Source organism: Henningerozyma blattae, chromosome 1, assembly GCF_000315915.1.
Source record: "Henningerozyma blattae CBS 6284 chromosome 1, complete genome".
Lineage (NCBI taxonomy): Eukaryota > Fungi > Ascomycota > Saccharomycetes > Saccharomycetales > Saccharomycetaceae > Henningerozyma > Henningerozyma blattae.
Genome location: NC_020185.1, coordinates 1,223,017 through 1,245,065, shown reverse-complemented (window position 1 = coordinate 1,245,065; position 22,049 = coordinate 1,223,017). Strand labels below are relative to the sequence as shown.

General features: G+C 32.0%; 8 protein-coding genes across 8 annotated transcripts; 3 read left to right on the top strand and 5 right to left on the bottom strand.

Annotated features, from left to right (window-relative positions):
- Positions 1–82: 82 nt before the first annotated feature.
- Positions 83–1,573, bottom strand: TBLA0A05050 (uncharacterized protein; the record flags this gene model as incomplete). Its single annotated transcript, XM_004177769.1, has 1 exon — positions 83–1,573. One exon carries the CDS (start codon positions 1,571–1,573, stop codon positions 83–85), a length of 1,491 nt encoding a protein of 496 aa, XP_004177817.1.
- A 3,019-nt stretch (positions 1,574–4,592) lies between these two features.
- Positions 4,593–6,245, top strand: TBLA0A05040 (uncharacterized protein; the record flags this gene model as incomplete). Its single annotated transcript, XM_004177768.1, has 1 exon — positions 4,593–6,245. One exon carries the CDS (start codon positions 4,593–4,595, stop codon positions 6,243–6,245), a length of 1,653 nt encoding a protein of 550 aa, XP_004177816.1.
- A 1,939-nt stretch (positions 6,246–8,184) lies between these two features.
- On the bottom strand, positions 8,185–8,427 carry TBLA0A05035 (uncharacterized protein; the record flags this gene model as incomplete). Its single annotated transcript, XM_004177767.1, has 1 exon — positions 8,185–8,427. The coding sequence occupies one exon, from the start codon at positions 8,425–8,427 to the stop codon at positions 8,185–8,187; it is 243 nt and encodes an 80-aa protein (XP_004177815.1).
- Positions 8,428–10,375: 1,948 nt separating this feature from the next.
- SNA2 (Sna2p) lies at positions 10,376–10,627 on the top strand (the record flags this gene model as incomplete). The annotated part of the gene is made up of 1 exon (XM_004177766.1): positions 10,376–10,627. The coding sequence occupies one exon, from the start codon at positions 10,376–10,378 to the stop codon at positions 10,625–10,627; it is 252 nt and encodes an 83-aa protein (XP_004177814.1).
- Positions 10,628–11,501: 874 nt separating this feature from the next.
- APA1 (bifunctional AP-4-A phosphorylase/ADP sulfurylase) lies at positions 11,502–12,464 on the top strand (the record flags this gene model as incomplete). Its single annotated transcript, XM_004177765.1, has 1 exon — positions 11,502–12,464. One exon carries the CDS (start codon positions 11,502–11,504, stop codon positions 12,462–12,464), a length of 963 nt encoding a protein of 320 aa, XP_004177813.1.
- Positions 12,465–12,897: 433 nt separating this feature from the next.
- On the bottom strand, positions 12,898–16,263 carry LRE1 (Lre1p; the record flags this gene model as incomplete). The annotated part of the gene is made up of 1 exon (XM_004177764.1): positions 12,898–16,263. The coding sequence occupies one exon, from the start codon at positions 16,261–16,263 to the stop codon at positions 12,898–12,900; it is 3,366 nt and encodes a 1,121-aa protein (XP_004177812.1).
- A 1,397-nt stretch (positions 16,264–17,660) lies between these two features.
- On the bottom strand, positions 17,661–18,692 carry KAR4 (Kar4p; the record flags this gene model as incomplete). The annotated part of the gene is made up of 1 exon (XM_004177763.1): positions 17,661–18,692. The coding sequence occupies one exon, from the start codon at positions 18,690–18,692 to the stop codon at positions 17,661–17,663; it is 1,032 nt and encodes a 343-aa protein (XP_004177811.1).
- A 1,670-nt stretch (positions 18,693–20,362) lies between these two features.
- TBLA0A04980 (uncharacterized protein) lies at positions 20,363–21,631 on the bottom strand (the record flags this gene model as incomplete). Its single annotated transcript, XM_004177762.1, has 1 exon — positions 20,363–21,631. One exon carries the CDS (start codon positions 21,629–21,631, stop codon positions 20,363–20,365), a length of 1,269 nt encoding a protein of 422 aa, XP_004177810.1.
- Positions 21,632–22,049: the final 418 nt, after the last annotated feature.

Genomic DNA, 22,049 nt, shown 5'->3' with positions numbered 1-22,049 from the left:
AGATTACATTTTGCGTTGTTTAAAGTAGACAAAAAAAATATAGGAATATTCATACAACAAAAGAAAAAAATTATTAAACCAATTAAGCAACCAAAGCACACAAAGCAGCACCGACACCGGAACCATCCTTGGCAATCTTCAAATGAACCTTACGTTCACCTTCAGCACCAATTGGAGACAAAGCCAAAGCGTGTCTCAACATTGATCTGAAACCTGGGTATAATTCAACAACAGAACCATCACAACCGATTTCTACTTCACCGTGATATCTCTTGTTCAAAGCATCAGTCTTGATCAAGATAGCAGCCAATGGAACGGCAGATAAATAAGCAGCTCTTCTAGAGATGGCACGGACCAACTTTTGGATTTCTTTACGTTCAGATAAAGTGGTTGGTAATCTTAAGGATTGTAACATGGACAATTCAGTTTCACGTAAACCGGTAGAGTCATCGATTTCAATGTGAGATAAGACTTCAGAGTCCAATTCGTTTGGAGTCTTTAATCTGTGTGGTAATTGATCGTAAGATCTGTATTGAGAGAAGATCAAACCTTTAGAGTGTAAATCGACTAAACAACATCTTAACAATTCACCCAAGTACATACCGGAGATTCTTTTTTCGAATAAATGGAAACCTGGGTTAGCAGAGTATTTTTGATCGATATCCAAATCGTATTTGGTAGTTGGTAAGACTTTCAATTCGTTGTCGAAGGAACCCCATTCAGTGTTGATGACCATATGAGTCTTACCTTCAGCAATAAATCTTTCTCTAACCTTTGGATCCAATTTCTTAATGTTTTTCAAATCTTCAACATAACAACCATTGGTACCAGTACCGAAAATACAACCAATAATTGGTTCAGAAATTTCACCAGAAGTCAAAGAATCGGTGTTGTCAGAAGTGTAACAATGAGATAAGAAAGTACCAGTGGTATCGTTAGTCAAAGCAACGACTTTAATCATGGATAAACCTTGTTCAGCTAAGGCGTCTTGGTATAAAGTGACGACATCTTTACCGACAGTATCGGCGATCTTGAAACCCTTAGTCCATCTGATCAAAGTACCAGAGTTCAAAGAAGATTGGTCAATTGGGTAAGAGAAAGTAAAACCTAATTTCAAAGGTTTTTGATCAGCAGCAGCAGTTTCCAAGACTTCTGGGTGGTATTTCTTGATGAAAACCATGGTTCTTCTTGCTAAATAACCAAACAAGTCCTTGGGAGTAGCATTGTCATCTTCCAATAATTCATCTGGAATCTTGGATTTGACTTGTTTCATAACAAAAGTATGATCACCGTTCAAATCAACAGAACAGACTCTGAAGTTGGTACCACCCAAATCGGCGGCCAATAAGACACCTCTTTCAGTACCGTTTGGTAAACCAGTGACGTAAGTTGGAATCATATCCAAAGCATCCTTAGAATGAGTGGTTTGAGTCAAACCCTTTTCCATGGATTCGATGAAGAAATTGGTCATTTCTTCAATCTTTTCTGGACCAACAACGAATTCTTGACAGATACTGTCAACAGCTTCGGTTAAAGCTTTAGCAGAGGCCTTGTGTAAATCGTCAAAGGACATTTTTGTTTTGAAGTAGAGTAAGGAGAGTGTGAGAGAGAGACTTGTATAGTTAAAAACAACAAAGAAGTTGTCAATGCGTTGTTGTATTACAAACCAAGAATGCAAGAAGAAAGAATAGATGAATGTGAGTTTAAATAATTATAATTCGGTTCTTTATATATGTTTTTTTTTTTCAATTTCAATTTCAATTTCAATTGTAACTTTACTTTTGGAACAGCATATAGTTTAAAGAAGGTATCTTTTTGAAGGCACGATACAATCACCTGTAGTGGTAATGATTTGGTATGGGAATTCAATCAAGTAAAATGATGTATTTCGGCCCAAATTGAGGAGACAAAAAACAAAAATTCTTTAATTTGAAAAGAATGATAAAGAACAAAGCACAAGAGAGATTGCACAGTGGTGGGTGAATCAAGAACAAGACAAGGTATTACTCTAAATTGAAATAGTCGTATATAGGAACACTTGAGAGCATTATACAAAAAAAAATAATAAATATAAAAAAAAAAAAAAAAAAAAAAAAGAAAAGAAAACCGTCCCATAAACAGCCCCTCCAAACGGGTGAAAAAAAGGGGACAGAATTTATCTTTAACAGTACACCATCTTGCAGTAGCACCGTACTGCAAACACAATATTGTCAACACTAAATAGTGGTCACCAAAATAGCGGTCACCAAAATAGCGCTCTTGTTAACAATGTGATGTACAACGAATATCCGTTGAACGACTAAATTGGTGGAATCGGCTGTAATAAACGTGCACAATTTTGTTTAAGCCGACCCCACTTTATTTTTGTTACTACAAATTTGTTACTACACTACACATTTTTTGTTTCTTTTATTCACCTTTATTAGTTCAATTAGGTTAATTGCTTGGAATTTCAAAGAAAGCTATTTAGTATGTATGTATAGATTATTTCTATTTTTTCTTTGCAGCATTAAAACGCGAATATATGGAACGTCGGCTGACGCAACTCACCGGGTCCTCAGAACTCGCCGTACCGGAAGCGTGTCTTCCACGGAAACGGAAAGTGGGGGCTATCTGGCCACAGCAGGAAATAGGGGTGGCGTGTTCACCAGAATGCGGGGAAGACGGACTCTTGTGCGGTGTTTTCTGGGGCTGCGGTTTTGTGTGCGGTGACGTATGTGGAAGAAAGTGGGGGCTTTTTGGAAATAGTCCCCGCATCAGGCCACGGCCAGAGAAAAGGCTGCACAAGGCTGCACAAGGGTGGATAGTGGGGTGTATTTCTTTTTTTTCTTTATCTTGTGTTAATGAAGTGTGATAAGATAGATGTAAATGTAGATGTAATTGTAGATTTGGCAGGATTGTAGTGGGGTGGACTAGATAAGGAATTCATGGAGAGAGTATTTGAACGGGATAAGCAATAGACAGATTGGCTAAGCAATTCTATTGATAGATTGGGTGGGAGCTAGAACAAGATCCAGTAGCAGTCTGGCCAATGGTTGAGGCAGAACAGACGTCAAAATATGGGGAGATGGTCTATTGCTTGGGCAATTTTTGAGAAGCAAGCTTTCGGAAGGAAGCTTTCAGAAGAAAGCTTTCAGAAACAAGCTTTCAGAAACAAGCTTTCAGAGCTTTCAGAGCTTTCAGAGCTTTACCTCAGAGGTGATTTGACAGATTTCTTCTACAAATTTACCGAGCTTTTTTCGAGTGCTTGTGCAACGAGTTCTGTTGATTAGTAACTGGGGAGGCACGGCGACACTAAAGTCTCGTTCAGTAAGATTGTACAGAAACAAGCGAATAACAGTTAAAGTTGTCGGCATAAGACGGATTAAATATTCTTGCATTGATCTACACGCTTGAACGGAAAACACAATGCTGGTATGTGTGCATGCCGTTGAGGTGTTTGCTGGGCGTGGGTAGTTGTGTGTAGTTTGATTGACGTATGTAGTTGTTTGTGGCTCTTAGGAATTGGATACCGAATTCGTTTGATATTAAAACAATGTATATTCACAAACGGGTATGTTTTACTGAGTGCGTGGAGAAGTGAAACGAAGCACAACTTGCGTTTACAAACTATGCAACTCGTGGCACGCAACTCGTGACCTTGGCAAGACTTCCAAGTATAAATGTGAGGGTTAATTCACCACCACCCTTGCTCCTCCTATTATACAAATCATTTCATCCTCCCTTCCGGTTTACACCCCTTATACTGATGAATTAAACACTACAATGCACCCCTGCCAAGGTCTTTCCACTTCTGGATCATCCCTTACAATGCTCAAGTCAATTTTCGATCATTTTTGAACAAATGTTTACCATTACGTTTACGTTTACGTTTACATTTACATTTACGTTTACGTCTATCATTACTTCGTCATCACATTTGCCATCCCGTATGCTGACAAATGTATATCATTCTATCGTAATATTACTATACCATTTCGTGTCCCTAATTTCCCATCCCAGTTTTGTTTTCCAGGCACGTGCTCCACCCTTTTTAATTACCCGGCCTTCCACGGAAAATCCGGGTAACATACTGCTTCTGGAAATTATACGCCACCGAAATTTGGAAATGGAAATATTGTCCATCAATTTATAGCCTAAACAAGAGCCTTACTATCAAAACCGTCCTTTGGAAAATAACACGTAGAAAATCCTGTGTAAAGAGAAAAGTTTGTGATACCAATGTGTAAAACTTTGGAACGTGATTCTTACCTAAGATTCATGTCCAACTTTTCTTTTGGTTTTACTAAAACTTTAATATTTATTATATATATATAATTTTGTTTTATTTATTTATTCATATATATATATATATATATATATATACATACATCTTTTTTTTTAAGTATTATAAATCAAGATTAAATCATATCGTATCTAATCTAATCTATTGGCGATTCTTTTTACGTGTTTTTTTTTAAGAAAATAATTTAAAAAAAAAAAATAAACAAATAGAAAAGCAAGGGAAGGAAAATCAATATCAGTACGAGTTACTTTTATTATAGATCACATCTAAACAACAACAGAAACATAATAAATCTACAATATACAAAATGCAATTAAGTAAGAAAGCTTTATTTTCTCTAGCTACTTTGTTGGTTCAAGCCCTTTCTGTTCAAGCTCAAGGGGGTGAAGCCACTGCTCCAGAAGATTCTTCTGTTGTCAAGTTAAACGCTGAAACTTTCAATGAATTTATCAAGGAAAACCCATTAGTCATGGCTGAATTTTTTGCCCCATGGTGTGGTCATTGTAAGAACTTGGCTCCACAATACGTGGATGCTGCTGCTCAATTGGAATCTAGAAACATCCCATTGGCTCAAGTTGATTGTACTGAAAATGATGAATTATGTTTGGAACATGGTATCAGAGGTTATCCAACCATTAAAGTTTTCAAAGATGGTAATGTCACCCATCCAACCGATTATGAAGGTCAAAGATCTGCAGGTGCTATTGTCAAATTCATGGTGAAAAACTCTTTGCCACCTGTTCAAGTCTTGAGTACTCAAGATGAATTATTGGCTGCTTTGAATGAAACCGTCGCACCGGTTATTGTCGATTCCGGTGTTGAAGGTTATAATGAAACTTTCTACAGCGTTGCCAAGGGTTTAAGTATGGATTACACTTTTATCTCCTTTCCAGATTCCAAAGCTAAATCCAAGTTAACTTTATATTTACCAAAGGATCAAGCTATTACCAAAGATACTGAAGATATTTTAGAAAAATTCGAAAAAATCGAATTCGATGGTGATTTCAAGAAATTAGTTAAAGATGAAGAAATCACTTCTAATTGGATTAAAGCTGAAGCTGTTCCATATTTCACCGATTTAAACGGTGACAACTACAAATCTTTCTTTGAAGCTGGTATCCCATTAGCCTACTTATTCTATAACGATGAAGAAGAATTACAACAATATATTCCAATCATGACCAAGATTTCCAAAGCTAACCGTGGTAAGATGAATTTCGTCCATTTGGATTCCAAGAGATATGGTAGATTTGCTGAAAACTTGAACATGAAACAACAATTCCCAGCATTTGCCATCCAAGATTTCGAAGCCAATTTGAAATATGGGTTACCACAATTATCTGAAGAAGAATTTGAAAAAATTAAAGAACCTGCTCAATTCACTGAAAAGGAATTATCCAAATTAGTTAAAGATGTTTTGAAAGGTAGCGCTGAACCAATTGTCAAATCCGAAGAAATCCCAGAAACTCAAGATTCTCCTGTTATTAAGATTGTTGCCAAGAACCATGATGAAATTGTTAATGATTCTTCCAAGGATGTCTTGGTTAAATACTATGCTCCATGGTGTGGTCATTGTAAGAGAATGGCTCCAGTTTATCAAGAATTAGCTGATATTTATGCATCTGACAAGAAATTAAAAGATAAAGTTGTCATTGCTGAAATGAATGGTGAATTGAACGATGTTGCTAGTGTCAAGATTGAAGGTTACCCAACTCTTATCTTATACCCAGCTGGTAAGAATTCTGAACCTGTAGAATTCTCTGGTGCTAGAGATTTAGAAACTTTTATCAATTTCATTAAAGAAAACGGTAAAAACAGCGTTGATGGTAATGAAGCTTTGACAAGTTTAAGAGAAGAACAAGAAAAGGCTAAAGCCAAAGAAGAAGAAGAAGCTTTAGATTTAGATTTAGATAACGATGATGAAGATGTTGAAGATGAATTGGAAAATGATGAATTGTAATCAACCATCTAATAATGAATTGTAATCAACCCAACCAATGATCATAATAGTTATAATAATATCATAAATAAAAGAGAATCTACAAGGTTCCAAAATTGAAAAAAATAAAAAAAATATTAAAAGAAGCGCGGATACCTAGTGGAGAACGTGCATATTTTTATATGCTAATTAGTATTTTATATATATATATATGTATATATATTTGAATATGTATAGCTGATGTTTATTTATACCAAATAATACTAAATTTAGATTTAAAAGTTTGATTTTCCGATCGTAATACGTCATTTAGCAAAGCCGATATTTTATATGAAATAGTAAAAATGAAGAGAACGGAGTAAGAATATTTATATTAATTTATCCGAAGTCAGAGTAACGGTTAGGCTAAGAAAGGCAATAACAAAAGCAATAGCATATTGATTTGGTAATTAAATATGGCTAAACAGAAAGAATAGTATATTGATTAATTTGTCAAGTTTTGGATATGTAAACTTGTTAACTTGTCAAGTTGTAAACGCATGGCTTGTTAACAACTTTAAAGTTATAAACGATTGTCCATATTGAAGAAAATTGATACTAATTTAAAACATATTTTGATATTTTAGGATGGATTTCCTTATATTACTCCGTTTCGGATAGTAAATGTTTAATGTTATTTAATATGATTGGAAGAATATTTAGAATATTTATGTAATACGAGATTAACGTAAATTTCTTGGGGTTAAAAGGAAAGAAAAATAGAGTGATTTAAAAAAAAGTCGAACGAAGGGTTAAAGGAAGGGTCAGCGTAACTACGACCTAGGGTGAAAAGTGTAACGTGGGAAGTTTGGGGAAGTATCCGTATTCTATTCTTGGAATGTTAAAAGAAATATAAATATGTAGTATAGTTCTTTTTTCAAGCTTGATAGAGAAAGAGGAAGAAAAACGAAAAAAAAAACTAAAATAAAATATAATAAACGTTATAAGGGTTATCCAAGATGAGATTGGTTTATTGTTTACTATTATTACTAAATGGATTTGAACTGATATTTGGTAGAGAGTTCGGTAAAGATAAATATAAACCGATCAAGAAAAGTTACTTGAAAGATTTAATTAGTCGGAAATGTAAGAAAGAAGAAAGAGTTGATAAGAATAGTATTGTTGAATTACACCACCGGATCTTATTTAGACAGAACCATGAAGTGATCTTAGATACTGAGAAGATGAGTGAAGAAGCGTTGAGGATAGATCTTGGGGCTGTGGCCAATACCCTTGAGAAGGAGATTCGAGAATCATTTATAGGGATGTGCAGTGGGGATGTACGTCAATTACATATCCCTGAATCACCAAGGTTTGAAAAAGTGTTACAAGTCAGAGATATTGATATACCTAATAATCATGATTTAATTATTGAGATTAAATTGTTGAAAGTTTTAACCTAGTTGTTCGCCAGCATATATAGATATTGAATGCAAATAGTGAATTTAAATAGTGAATATAATAAATAATAAATCTAAATGAAATGTTCTTTTCCAGAAATCCAAAACCTTTTTTTTTTTTCGCTTCGCCATGTTTATTGACGAAAAGAGTAAGTCAATATATTTCAGTTTGAAACAAAAGGCCGAAAAGGGAAAAGTAATGGGCAAATGAAAATACAGATGCGAAAGCAAAACAAAGCACAACGAAAGAAAAAACAAAAGTAAAGGTACAAAATAATTAAGTAAATAGGAACGATTTATATAAAATAACTCTAGTATATATTATATTATATTAAGCAAGGGCCTGTTGGTACAAGCCACTTGAAGGGTTTTATTGCTTGCTCTGTATGTATGAACAATATTAGGTGGATTATTATATTGTCATTGTAGATATTTTTTTTGTAATATTAAGTAGGTATAATAACGGATATTTGTTTATTTTTATAAGATGACTTGAAAAGGGTAAATTCTAAAAGGGTAACTTATAAAGCGAAAGCAACAACAGCAGCAGCAGCGGCACCAAAGACACCAGCGTTCAAGGTGTTAATTTGAGCGGCACCAGTGGAAACCTTGGTGGTGACAGCAGAGCTGGAACCGTTGAAAGAACCATTGGAAGCTGGTGGAGTAACGGTACCGTTGGAAGAACCAGTAGAGTTAGAGGTGCGGTTAGCGGCGTTAACAGCAGCGATGGCGGCAACGAAGGCGATGACGTTCTTGAATTGCATTATTATATGTGTAAGTGAGTGAGAAGATGAAGAAACAGACAAAAGAGATTGTTTGGTTTGTTGTATAGTGAGAGAGGAAAGTAGAAGCAAACAAGAGAAAAAGAAAAAAAAAGAAAATGTGTCACTTTTATATATGAATTTTCACAGAGAGAAAAAAAAATAAAGCTAAAAATAAAAATAAAAAATAAAAATAAAAAAAAAAAGAAAGACAACAACGTTCGAGATAAAGATATAGAGTCGATAGCAAATGCATTCGCATTTCCAATTTACACAGATAGTAAATTGCAATTGTATTTAACATAGAAAACACACATACATACATTCAACAAATAGAGATGGAGATAGAGATGGAAAAAGGAAGCACAACAGATAAAACAAGAAACGGTGCCCACGAAGCGAAAAGGCAGCCAGACCAGATACAGCTATTATCTGTCCGTTTTTGGTAGCAGTATCTGCCAGTGTCATTTGGCCCTGCGATCTGTCTCGATCTGTGACACTTCCTCTTTTCTCTTGGGTTTTCTAAGGCTTATTGATTTTTCTTTTTGCTGGCTGGTTTTTTTTTATTTCTTTTGGAGGCGAAGCATTCTATTCTACATTCCGCAGTAAAACAAAGGTAGTGGCCCGATTCGGAAATGCGGGAAACCACAGAAACGCGCCGCGAAAAATCTCGCGCGTGGGCGCGTGGGCGCGTGCTGCAGTGGTTTCTGAGGAGAAGTGGAAATTGGGACTCTATTTATAGCGCCTTTCTATTTTCGCGTAAGAGCTGCTTACGCCACGGAGAACCATTTTCTAATTGGCCCATTGGCAGTTTTTCTTTTCTTTTTCTTTCTGTGTAATTTTCTTCTAATCTGTTAATGCTGGTGGTTTCCTGATTCGGAAGTAATGACCTGGGCGATGGCTGATCGACGTGTGCCAGATCTGGAAATGCGATTTTTCTTTGATTGTTGGTTGTAGGTGGTGCGCAGGTTTCTGTGGTACCCGGGAAGTGACGTTGCCTGATACGGTAACGGAGACTGCTGGCCCGGCTGGTGATCGCCCGATCGGGCCGGATGTGCCGGAACAGGCGGCTGTGCTGTCGGGAGACTTGGCCAAAAAAGGCAAGTAGCAGACGCGAAAAAGGCTGGCCAGTCTTAATAGCCCTAGACTCATGGCCGTTTTAGGAAGTGGTACATTGGCCCCGCACTTTCTACAAACGGTAGAGTGTAATTAGCACTACCGTATCAGGTAGTGGGTGGTGTTCACCACAATGGTCCTACTGTATTGGGACATGGTAATATGTGGCATTTACATATATATATATATATATATATATTATGTGGCAAGCTATATCTGGCAACCGCTTAAAAATGACAGCTAAATTGGAATTTGCCAATGAGGAAATTCGGTCCGCCATGTTTGTTGCCCAAAACGGAAGTGTGATGACCTGTGTACGTGCTAGCAGGGTAACACAGATGTAAAAATGTAAAATGTAAAATTTTCAAAGAGAAAAAGAAAAGAGGGGGCGGGTAGGGGATGTCCGGGTGCAAAGACTAAATTGAGAGAAGAAATGAAATAAGAAAGCAAAAAAAAAAATAGATAGGGGTGTCCGGATGGCCAGCAGGGTACTCCGATAGGGTAATTTCCCTTTTCTGTGTTACCTTTTAGATAGTTTGTCAGTTGTTGTTGTTGTTATTATTGTTACTTTAGTAGCCAATAATGAATTTAGCTTCTTGAATTGATAATTTTAATCCTATCCCTTCAAGTATGTATGTCCATTGTATTTTGACCTATAGGAACACATGACTCAAGAGAATTACAAATTACTTCACATTCCCCCTTACAACCATATACCCCTTAATACAACTTATCTTGTCAATTTATAAATACCAGCCCAATTTACTGTTGTTCCTCATACCCTGCCCTCATGAAAGCCATACATCTAAGAAAGATAATTAATGATCATATCGTGATGCATGCTCATGACTGGTTTCTCGTGTTTATTGCAATTTTTGTTCCTCCAGTAGCTGTATGGCTCAAGAGAGGTATCCGTTCCAAGGATTTCGTAATCAATCTGTTATTGTTCTTCCTAGGGTTTTTCCCTGGGCTGATTCATGCTTTGTATGTGATTTCCAAGCATCCATACACTGACCATATTAGATTGTCTACAAACCCACTAGAAGAATCTAACAGTAACCCAGTAGTTTACGGTTCACTAGCTTAACCAGTGCGCTATACGCCTCACATCCCATGTCTTATGCTCTAGATCCTACGCTATATATTTGCTAATACATATATATATAATCTGATATAATCTAATCTAATCTAATCTAATCTAATCTAATCTAATCTAATCTAATCTAATCTAATCTAATATATTCCAATCGGTCAGTGTTTTATTTGGAAAAAACAAATTGTAAGGCAAAGAAAACAGATGGACAAATAAAAGTTACCTTCTATAAAACATAGAAAGTAGAGAATTATTGACACACATCTCGTTGCTATAAAAACTATCGCAATGAGATGTGTGTCAAAAAAAAGGTTTTATCAAATTGGAATCGTAGTTCTTTGCACAGAGACACATTCAATAGATTATGACATCGGCAAACTTGCAAAAGCAAATTTGCAATGCATATCAATACAGCAAAATGCTATAACGATCGTTCTATCAAACTTAAGTTGTGCAATATTTATATAGCGAGTTGTAAAGAATATCAACGTGTCTTCACATTCAAAAATTCTTTGTGCTCTTGATATTGTACTATCAAAAAAAAGTGTATTGTATATCTACCAAAAAAAAAGTGTATTGTAATTTCTTTTTTTTTTTTCTAAGATGCGATTTTTATATCGAATGCGAAAATGAAACTGAAAACTACAATCAAGTATTTTTTTTTCTTCTTTTTTTTTCAACAAATTCGTAATTGCAATGCTCGAGTTTCGAACTGGCTAACTTGTTTTCAGTTTTTCTAATAGAAAGTTCTCGAATTTATAAAGTTAATATATATATATATTTTTTTATATTAAAAAAACTTTTCATTGAATCTTCGTAGGTTGAAAATAATAAAAAAAATACACAACACAATCATCCATAATCTACAATGCCAATTCCTGCTGATTTATCCACTTTATTAACTTCAAAATATAATGAAGCAATCTCAAATAATCATTTGAAATTCACCGATTCCACCATTGCTACAGTCAAAGATGACAAAACTAAAATGCCATATTACATCAGATATGCCCCAAATTTAGCTTCGAAACCAGAAAGAGATTTCGAAACACCAATGGAAGATAAAGTTGATCCATTTGCTAATCCAGAACCAGAATTGACTGTTTTGGATGATGTCAATCAAGATGGTCAATATAGATTGGTCTTGAACAAATTTCCTTTAGTACCAGAACATGCTTTATTAGTTACCAAGGAATTTGCCAAACAAACTTCTACTCTAACCCCATCAGATTTAATGACTTCATTCAATCTATTGAAAACCCTTGATGATGATGATAAAAGACATATGGTTTTTTATAATTCTGGTAATGCCTCTGGTTCTTCTCAAGATCATAAACATTTACAAATCATTAGATTACCACAAGATTATTTCGGTTTGCAAGATAAATTGACTAAAGATGTTGACCATTACATTCCAAATCAAAAAACTGAACCTTTACAAGATGATAAAGTCGCTTTTGCTAATTTCTCTTTACCTTTACCAGATGATGAATCTGAAATCACTGAAGATGTTTTAGCCATGTCTTATTTCTCTTTATTACAAAGAGCTTTAACTTTTTTCTTGGATTGGACTTCTGAAAATCCAAACCTTGATAGAAGTTATAACGTCTTATTGACTAAAAAATGGATCTCCATTGTTCCTCGTTCAAATACTAAAGCTAAATCCATGGATGTTGGTTTCAATTCTACTGGTTATGCTGGTTTGGTTTTGGTAAGAACTGAAGAAATCTTTGAAACTTTAAAGAAAGATCCTTCTACCATTGATAACTTATTATTAGAATGTGGGTTTGGTAATACCACTGGTGTTAAAGCTGACGAATATGATTATTAACTTTCTTTATAACGAAACTTTATGATACAAATTTTTATTTTTTTTATATATATACAATTTTTTATATACATTTTTATAGATGTATTTTATTATTTATTAATGATATTTTATAGATTAATAATTTTTTTTTTTTTCAATTGAATTGATTCAAAATGCAATTTCGTATATTTGCGTAAATTGTTTATTTCCAAATAGAAACATAAACACAAGAAAAAAAAATAATAAAATATTTATAATATTTTATTTCTATATTTATATTGAATTTTTATACAACTTATATAATTATTTTTAATTGTAATATGCTAGTCATTAAAAAAAAAACAAAAAACAGATTGTTTTTAATGAGATATTTCATGATATAAAATGAAAAAAATAAAAATTATCTTTCATTACGTTACGTTATGTTTGTTTATTCCAATTGTAATTAAATTATTTATTTACTTTGGAAAATATTACCAATTTCAATCCAACCAAATAATTTTTTCTTAGTCTTTTTAACTTCAAGCTTATATTTGGATTTTTTGGAAGGTGAATCAAAATTATTTCCTCTATCATAATAATTTTTAGATGGTGATGCTAATATGTTGTGAGTAATACTGGAAGAGTTACTTTCATTCCGTTCATTAGTAGTAGTATTGAATAAATTATTTTCATTATTCAAATGTGAATTTCTCGAAGGTGATGATGAATTAATCCCCCTTTCTGTATAAATGGATTTTCTTGTGGGTGATTGAATAATTGTTTTACCAGTATATATAGATCGTTTACCAGGTGAAGTAATAGAATTGTTATTATTATTATTATTATTGGTATTAGTATTGTTAGTCATTTTGGAAATAATTCTTTTGTTTTCCATAATTTGTTTATTAGTTGATTCATCAATGGTCATGGAATCAATTTTTTGTAAAAGTATTGAATTCGATTCAAATTGATTATTCTTATCATTTATATTTGGAAAGTTCATTTGATTATTAGTGCTATTTGGAATATTAGAATTATTAAATTGAATAGGTTGTAATTTTTTTTGAATATTAATATTATCATTTGATATTTCTTCGTCATATTTGGAATTTATTGAATCTAATTGTGAAAGATTATTATTAAAAGAATAAATTGTTTGATCAGTATAATGAGATAAATCTATTGAAGTACCTGGACCTCCCATCAATAATTCATTTAAATCATTACTTGTGGTTTTTTCAATGCAATCATTTTCCTTTTTAATTATATTATTAGTAGTAACTTCATTATTAATTGATATAATTGGTAATTCTAAACTTGAATTTGATTTATTATTTGGAATATTTGTATTATTACTTTTAGAATTCTTAGAATTTTCTGAAGAACGGAAGGAACGAATAGTTTCGATAGCACTCAAAGATTCATTAAATTGATCACTATCGGTCTTAGTTTTTTTACTCTTTGGTGAAGTTGTATTTGAATAAGAATCAATTAATTCGTCATATGACATATCATAAACTTGACTTTTAAAATTAAACGATGAAACTGACGGAGATGGAGATGGAGATGGAGATGAATGAATATTCGGTGGAATATAACTTTTATTTCTTGAGGTAGTAGATGATTGTAAGTTTGAACTAAATTTCTTTTTATAAACTGGAGCTAGACCAAGCCTTCTTTTATAATCATCTGCTGACATGATTGGATTAGAATTTGGAATTGTATTAGATGAAGATATGTTGGAATTATTGATGGTAGTAGTGGAAGAAGAACCATTATCATAAATAATATTAGTACTAGTTGTATTATTATTATTATTAATATTAGTGTTATCAATGTTATTGGTAGTTGATTTATCATTTGTATTGGTATTGGTATTGGTATTGGTATTGGTATTGGTATTGGTATTAGTATTATCAGAATTTTTATTGGAAATCCTATTATCGGAATATGGAGTGGATGGAGTTGAAGCTGGTCTAGCTGGGGTATTCATGGAAGAAGATGGAGTCTTTAAATAAACTGAAGATAAAGAAGATGAAGATGCTTGTTCTCTTAAAGTTTGAGGTTGAATTGTTGGGTTTGTAGTAGTATTGAAAATTGAATTTATAGCAATATTATTTGTATTTGAATAATTACTAATATTGGTCGATGTCATTGAAGTTGTTGTTGTAGTTGATGATGTAGAAGTAGTTGGTAATGAATTGACTGAATTAAAATTTGAATTCGATAATGAATTCGAAAAAGAATTGACGGAATTTAAATTGGAGCTTACCACACAAGTAATTGATAATGAATTTATAGAATTTAAATTCAAATTCGAATTATTTAAACTTGAATTTGTATATGTATTTGCCAAAGAATTATTTGTAATTGTTGAATTATTTGAATTGGATGAGAAATTCCTATTATTTGTAAATTGTTTTGTATAATGTGAATATCTTTCCTTTTGTCTATTGATTTTCAACGTATTATATTTAGAATCCTTTGAATTTTTATTATTATTACTCGCTGAATTTCGATTAGAAGTGGGTGTTGATGTATCATATGAATTTGAACTCAACGATCTCAATTGTGGTTTTGACATCGGTTTAATTGGAGATAATAATTTATTTTGTGTAAAGAAAAATTCATTATTATTACCGGTATCAGAATTATTTGTGTTAGCGAATGGACTCTCATCATCAATATCATTTGAATCCTCTTTAGAATTTTTCGATAAATTTAAACTTGAGTTTGAATTTATATTTGAATTTGTTCTTGTCTCTATATCATTAGAACTACAACTAACATCACTTGTATCATCCTTGTTGGCTGAATACTTATTTAATTGAGAAGCAGCAATATGTTGATAAGTAGAAAAATCATCTTCTTCTTCAATTCTCATTTTATTACCATGAATTGAATTTTCATCAATAGAAGATGTTTTCATATGAATAGATGAATTAGAGTTTAACAATTTTGATTTAGGTTTAATATTAATATTTGTATTTGAATTTGAATTCATCTTAAAAGGTAGAATGAAATCCAATTCTGCAGGTGCAGATTCTGTTCTTCTATGTGTTGTAAATGATTTTGGTCTCGTAGTTAAAATATCATCTAAATCAATAATGGCATCAGGTACACCTTGAATATCTGAAGAAAATTTCGAAATCTCACTAATAAAGAAACTTGGACTTTCCTTTGGAGTATTACAAGTAGTCACAGATGTTAAATGAGATTGTGATGATTGGAAAGGAAGATGCATTTTATTGGAACGTTTACCCAATGGGGAAGTATTATAATACGAAGTGTTTGGAGATGCATGAGTATTATAAGCCGACGTGTTTGGAGATATATAAGTTGTAGTAGTGTTTGGAGATAGAAACGTGGAATAATTCAAATTACTTGGAGAAGATCCTCTTCTTTGCATATCCACACCTCCTCCACCTCCACTTGCTTGATTATTATTTGTATTAGATGGAGATGCACCAAACGGTAATGATGGAGGAGTAGGAATGAAATCGAAATCGCCTGAAATAGCCATGGATCTTTTATGACGATGACCTCTTCTGGGCATTGTGAAGGTAAAATCATCGTCTTTATTTGAGGTTGAGTTTGAATTTGCATTGCTATTAGTTGTACCATAATTCCCATTGGTATTGGGAACATTTAACGACAACGAAGAATGATGGATAGCCGAATGGACCTTGTCATGTCTTGGTGTAGTAGTTATGATAGTGTCGTCATAGGAACTGTCTCTAGTACCTTCTTTTTGTTGTGCAGTGGTTGCTGTTGTTGTTGTTATTGTATTGTCCTTGGTAGTTTCTGGGGGGTCTAACGGTTGCACGCTATCAAACATTGTCTTAACGAGAGTAATATGAAAGAGAAAAACAAAGGGATTAGCGAATGAATGTAGTTAGAAGAGCTCAACAGACTTCAATAGTAAGGAACAGGCTTTTGATGATGGTACTATACTGTTTAAGAATGTAAAATTCAAAAAAAAAAAATTATTTTTAGAAAAAGAGAGAGAAAAAGATAAAAAAAAAGTTTAAAGCAGGCTTGCTTTGTTGAAAAAAAAGGACTTGCGCCTGTCTTGAATGCCTCTAAGTATATCTAGCCTCTAGTTGTTGCTTTTCACGCCAAGTACTGTAGAGTGGTGTTGCCAACAGAAAGGGTAGTTGTCGAGTAATATCAAAATCTATATACATATATATATATAATATAATAATAATGGAATATATATATATATGTATGAATGGAATAGGCTTTTATTAGTAGCTTGAGGTATGCAAATCCTTTTGTCTCGAGCTTACTAGTTCTTGGTTTTATTTAGAAAAGTAGTTTCGAAAAGATTTAAAAAGAAAATAAAGTTAAAAGAAAAATAGAAAATAAATAACTTTTAAAGTAAATTAAATAAATTAAATAAATTAAATAAATTAAATAAATTAAATAAACTAAATAACCTATATATTAGTATATACTAGCATTATTATAATATAGATATATATATATATATATATATTATCTATAATAATTAAAAATTAATTCCAATGCCTGTGCTGTAGCCGAATGGAATGAGTAAATAACGGGTTAAGTTTTGGGCCTGCCGGCCAAATAATATACTGTATGTCGGCCCGTGCGGATCCTGTTCAGGGATTTTTTTTTAGCCGAATGGAATGAGTAAATAACGGGTTAAGTTTTGGGCCTGCCGGCCAAATAATATACTGTATGTCGGCCCGTGCGGATCCTGTTCAGGGATTTTTTTTTCTTACTCCAGGGCACAGGTTTTTTTAATAAAAACGCGAATTTTCCTAACCAAGCGACGCGACGCGTTCAGGAAATTACACGTGATCAGGGTTGGTGGAGAATGAAGGGTTAAAAAAAGTAAAACAGGGTTAATGTCATTAGGGTTGATAAATGGTGTCAGGGTGGAAATCAGGGTTATGAAAGATAGGGTTTATATTGTAAGGAGCGAGGGTTGGAGTAGGGTTAACCATTGGTGATTATAGTTTATTGATATATACATAGATTTATATGTATATATACATAGATTTATTTTATATAGGAGTGAATAATTTTTAAAAAAGATGCATTAATAAAGTGTAATGTAATGTAATATAATGTAGTATAGTGTAGTGCAGTGTAAGGAGTGTAACGAGTGTCTAGATGTATATATCATGTTGGGAATGCTGGTGATGGTTCATAAAATGTTAGTAGCAATGAGGTGCAATATGCAAAATAAACAAAAGTAATTAATTATTGGGCCTTTTGTACTGGACTCTTAGGTCTTAAATTCTCGATCTCTTTTTTCAATGGGATGTTGTTACCAATCTTGGCTATCTCATTCTTATATCTATTTGGTTCGAAGTTATTCATCATAACATCGGGACTCATTATAACCCAACCAGGTCTTAAACGTACAGGTTTTTCCTTACCGGTTCTTGCTGGAATAATATGCAATCTTCTTGTTGCAGTGGAAAAATTTTCAGCCACTTTGTACAGATGTGTTGGAACAGCTCCATCTCTGGTTGTGGAAGTTTCAATACTTAAATCAGTATCTATATTACAATGGATCAAATGTCCATCGCTGGATCGACGTACTGTACCAGTGATACACATCCAACAATGCCATTGCATCTTTTCCATTAAGGTATCATCTTCATCTGCGTCTAACCCGGGGTAATAGGGGGAGTTCTTATCAATGGGGACAAATACCAATTCTTCACTTCTTCTAAATTTCTTTGCCCAGATTTCATTATTTAATAATTTGGATAATTCATTAATCTTTTGTGCACTTGCCCAAATGAATAAAAACCCAGGTTTGGAGACAAGTCTATCTAGGGGCAATTGAGTCAAAATTGGATAAATAAATTGATTATCACTTAAACATCCAATCATAACAACATCAAATGTTAATTTTTCCTTTTGAATCCAATAGTTTAACATGGGCACCATTTGATCAATGTTTACTTTACAACCAAATGGGGTGGTAGTGGTCTTGTATATTTGTTGTTCCTTCAATTGGAATAATTTTTGTAATTTGGGATATCCTTCTACAGGATTTTCAATATTGGATACATGACTTTGAGGAGTGGATCCAGTAAATATGTAATTATTAGAATAATCATTGGTATGGAATTGTTTTACAGGTTTCATATTGGGAGTATTATGTTCACTACTTACCATATTTTTAGATTTATTATTGCTCTTTATATCAATATCATATAAAGTTGTATTATTGGACACAACAGCCATACTGTTATCACGGTATAATTCTTCTCTAAACATTTTCTATCAGGTATTGTTTTTTTTGTCTCAAAACGTCTTAGTTTTATGATCTCCTTTTGTAAAAGACAAACCAACGAATAACGATAATCGAATTAAATATATATTTGTAGTTATATATATATATTTGATTATTGCCACTTCTTATGTAATTTACTTGATTAGTTGAGATAATTGAAAGGTAACAAGTTCAAACCTCATTTGAAATATTTGAAATTAAAAGATCTTCAATACTTCTAATCATTTTATTCCCTAATTCCTTGTTACATTCTGAAACCGCTAATTCCTCTCTAGACTTGATACTATTTAATTTCTGAATTTTCCGTTTCGCTTAGAAATCTCATCGGCTTAACAAGTTAAAATTTCCCATTTAGTTTTAATGAGGAAAACTTTAATACTATGAAACTTGGTCAAAAATGTAACCACAAATCATTTTAAATTTAAAAGATTTAATGCCTAATCATTTCCTTTTTTTGATTTAAATATAATTATGCCAAGATTTATAAACATTTTCACTTGCTTTTCTATTAATTTTGTTCATTACTTTGAAAATTCCCATTTTATTAAAATCAATTTGTTTCCCCTATTAGGAAATTTAATAGTAAATAAATGTCGATTCTATCTAAAAAAATAAAAATTTAAATGAAACAATATTTAATTGTATCAATCCCTAACAATGCATCTTGCAATGTAACTAAGCCAATGATTATTTATTTATTTATTTATTTTTTTTTTTTTTTCAAATTAAGAGAATTTTAAATAGCTTGTTAAATATCGTTATACCTTACAATGTGTTGCTTTAAATACAACAACTTGCAAACATACAAACTTGAATAGACAAATTTTTGAAGAATTAATTCATTAAAATATTTGATTGTAATAATTCTTTATATACTATTATAAAAAAAGAGTTTTATTTAAAGAATTAATAATAATTTTTTTAAAAAAAAGGAAAAAAAAATTTAAAAAAAAAAAATATTGAATATTTCATAATTATTATTTAATACCAATAATCTTTTTTAAATGATTTTTGATAAGTGTGTTGATGCAAAAATTTTTTTTTCAATTAACAATTTATTTATTTATTTAATTCAAATAACAATTGTATATGAAATGAGTAGAATAAATGAACTATTAAATTCTTGTAGTTGAATGATATTTTGTAATGATATTTGTAATATAATTTTTTATTTTCCATAAAAATGTATTTTTCTTTTTTTTTTTATTTTTTTTAAAAAATTAATATTTATCATAAATGCTATGTTTGGGTAGGGGGTTGTATATAATATAATAATATTATGTTAATAAAGGGGGCTGTACACGACCATTGTTGATTTTATATTGTTTGTATTTATTTTTTTTGTAGAAAAATATTAGAATCAATCAGTTTAAAATGCAAAAGGAAGAAATTGTTCTCTAAAAGTTTTTATTCATATCTTATAAATGGGTAAACTTTTCCTGTGTTTTTTTTTTCTCTAAAAAAAGTTTCTGATTCAAATTCTTATTTCATTGTCTTTTTTTTCATTTATTAAATGGGATTCAATTAACCATTTAATATTGTAATTCCTTTATTTATCTTCTATTTTTTTATAATCTTGGAAAAAAAATATTATAGATATATATGAGTTGTAATTGTTGGAACTGTTTTTTTGTGTTTTGTGTTTTGTTGTTGTTCAATCAGTAACATATCTACCAAATTCTAATTCATCGATAACGGAATCGATTAAATCATCATCATCATCTTCTTCCATCATTTCGACGGCATTATATTTTATCATATCCCATCTTCTCCAGAACAATATGGAATCATCGATATTGTTTGAATCATAAGTTTGTTCCATATCATTTTTAGCTTTAGTCAATCTATGTTTTAAGGATTGCAATTTAACAGAATCAGGTAAAGTGGAAACAGCCCGACGGTCATGAGTTTCACTTTCACAGTCTGTAGGAATAGTAGTATCTGATTTATATTCGATACCGTTTTCTTCATCAATATCATCTACATCTGTAGTATGTCCTTGAGAAAGATTTTTTTTAAAATTCAAATTCATATGAATATTCAAATGGGAATTTGAGTTAGGGTTATTTTCATCTTCAATATCAGTTTCGCTATCTGATATTTTCAATGGTTTAATATAACCAGTGGTAGAATGACATGATGACAAATGAGATGATAGGGTTGATCTTTTATTCTTCCAAGATGATGAATTGGAATTTGTTTCACCATAGGCAATAACTTCTGCGTTAGAAGTGGTATCGCAATATCTTGCCCAAGTTTCATCGATACATTGAACGATGTAATCAAAACACCGTTCTCTAGCGATTAGATCTGAGTTTGGGATTTGTGACGAAGATCTTCTTGAAGTACAAGAGATAGATCCGTTTCTTGACATTGACAATTTCCGCTTAAGAGTGGACATGTTTGAAATGGAATCATTAGTGTCAATCAAAGATCCATTATTGTTGGATGTGACAGGTGGAGTATGCAAATAACCAGAACCTGCTGGAAATTCGACTTTTAAATTATTATTAGTGGTAGCTACATTTTCGTCATCATCGTCGGATTCGGAATCTGTGTATTTCAACAAGATATCTTCCAATCTTTGATTTAATAGGGGAGTGTTATTGATTCTTGATCTATCGGATACGCGATCTTCATAATCGGAACAATAATAGTCTTTATTCTTGGTCAACCTAAATGCAGGAATTGATAAAAGTCCATTAGATTTGGTATTGGATAATAATTTCCCATCATCATTATCAATATTATTTGTAGAAGAAACAGAAGCAGAAGGGTTCAATAAGAACTTTCTTGGTGCATTATTATCGTTTGATAATGATGAGAAAGAACCGGTATTTCTTCTCTTGGACAACATGTAAGGTTGTTGTTGAGGTTGTTGTTCAAACTCTTGAGATGGACAACGCTTTTGAGGAACAGCCATGGTGGAAAAATATATAGGAAAATGCTATGAGGTATTAAAAAATATTTGTTCTTTTTTTCTGTAAAAAAATACAAAAAAAAAAAATCAACAAATAATAATAAAACAAATAATAACAACAATAATAATAATAATAATAATACAATTGAATATATTATATTATATTATATTATTTTTTTTATTATACTATATTATTTTTTATTATATTATATTATATTATATTATATTATAATAAATAATAATAGTATTTTGGATGAACTGAGGAATCGAACCGGGCCACGAAAAACACGTGCTTGCTTGTCTTTTTTTAAAAATTAACAAAAAAATTCCGTTTTTCAAAAATTCGAACGGAAGTTGGGAAAGTGAAGTGGAATTTTATAAGTTCGGACAAACAGCAAATATAATTTAACTTTCACCATAA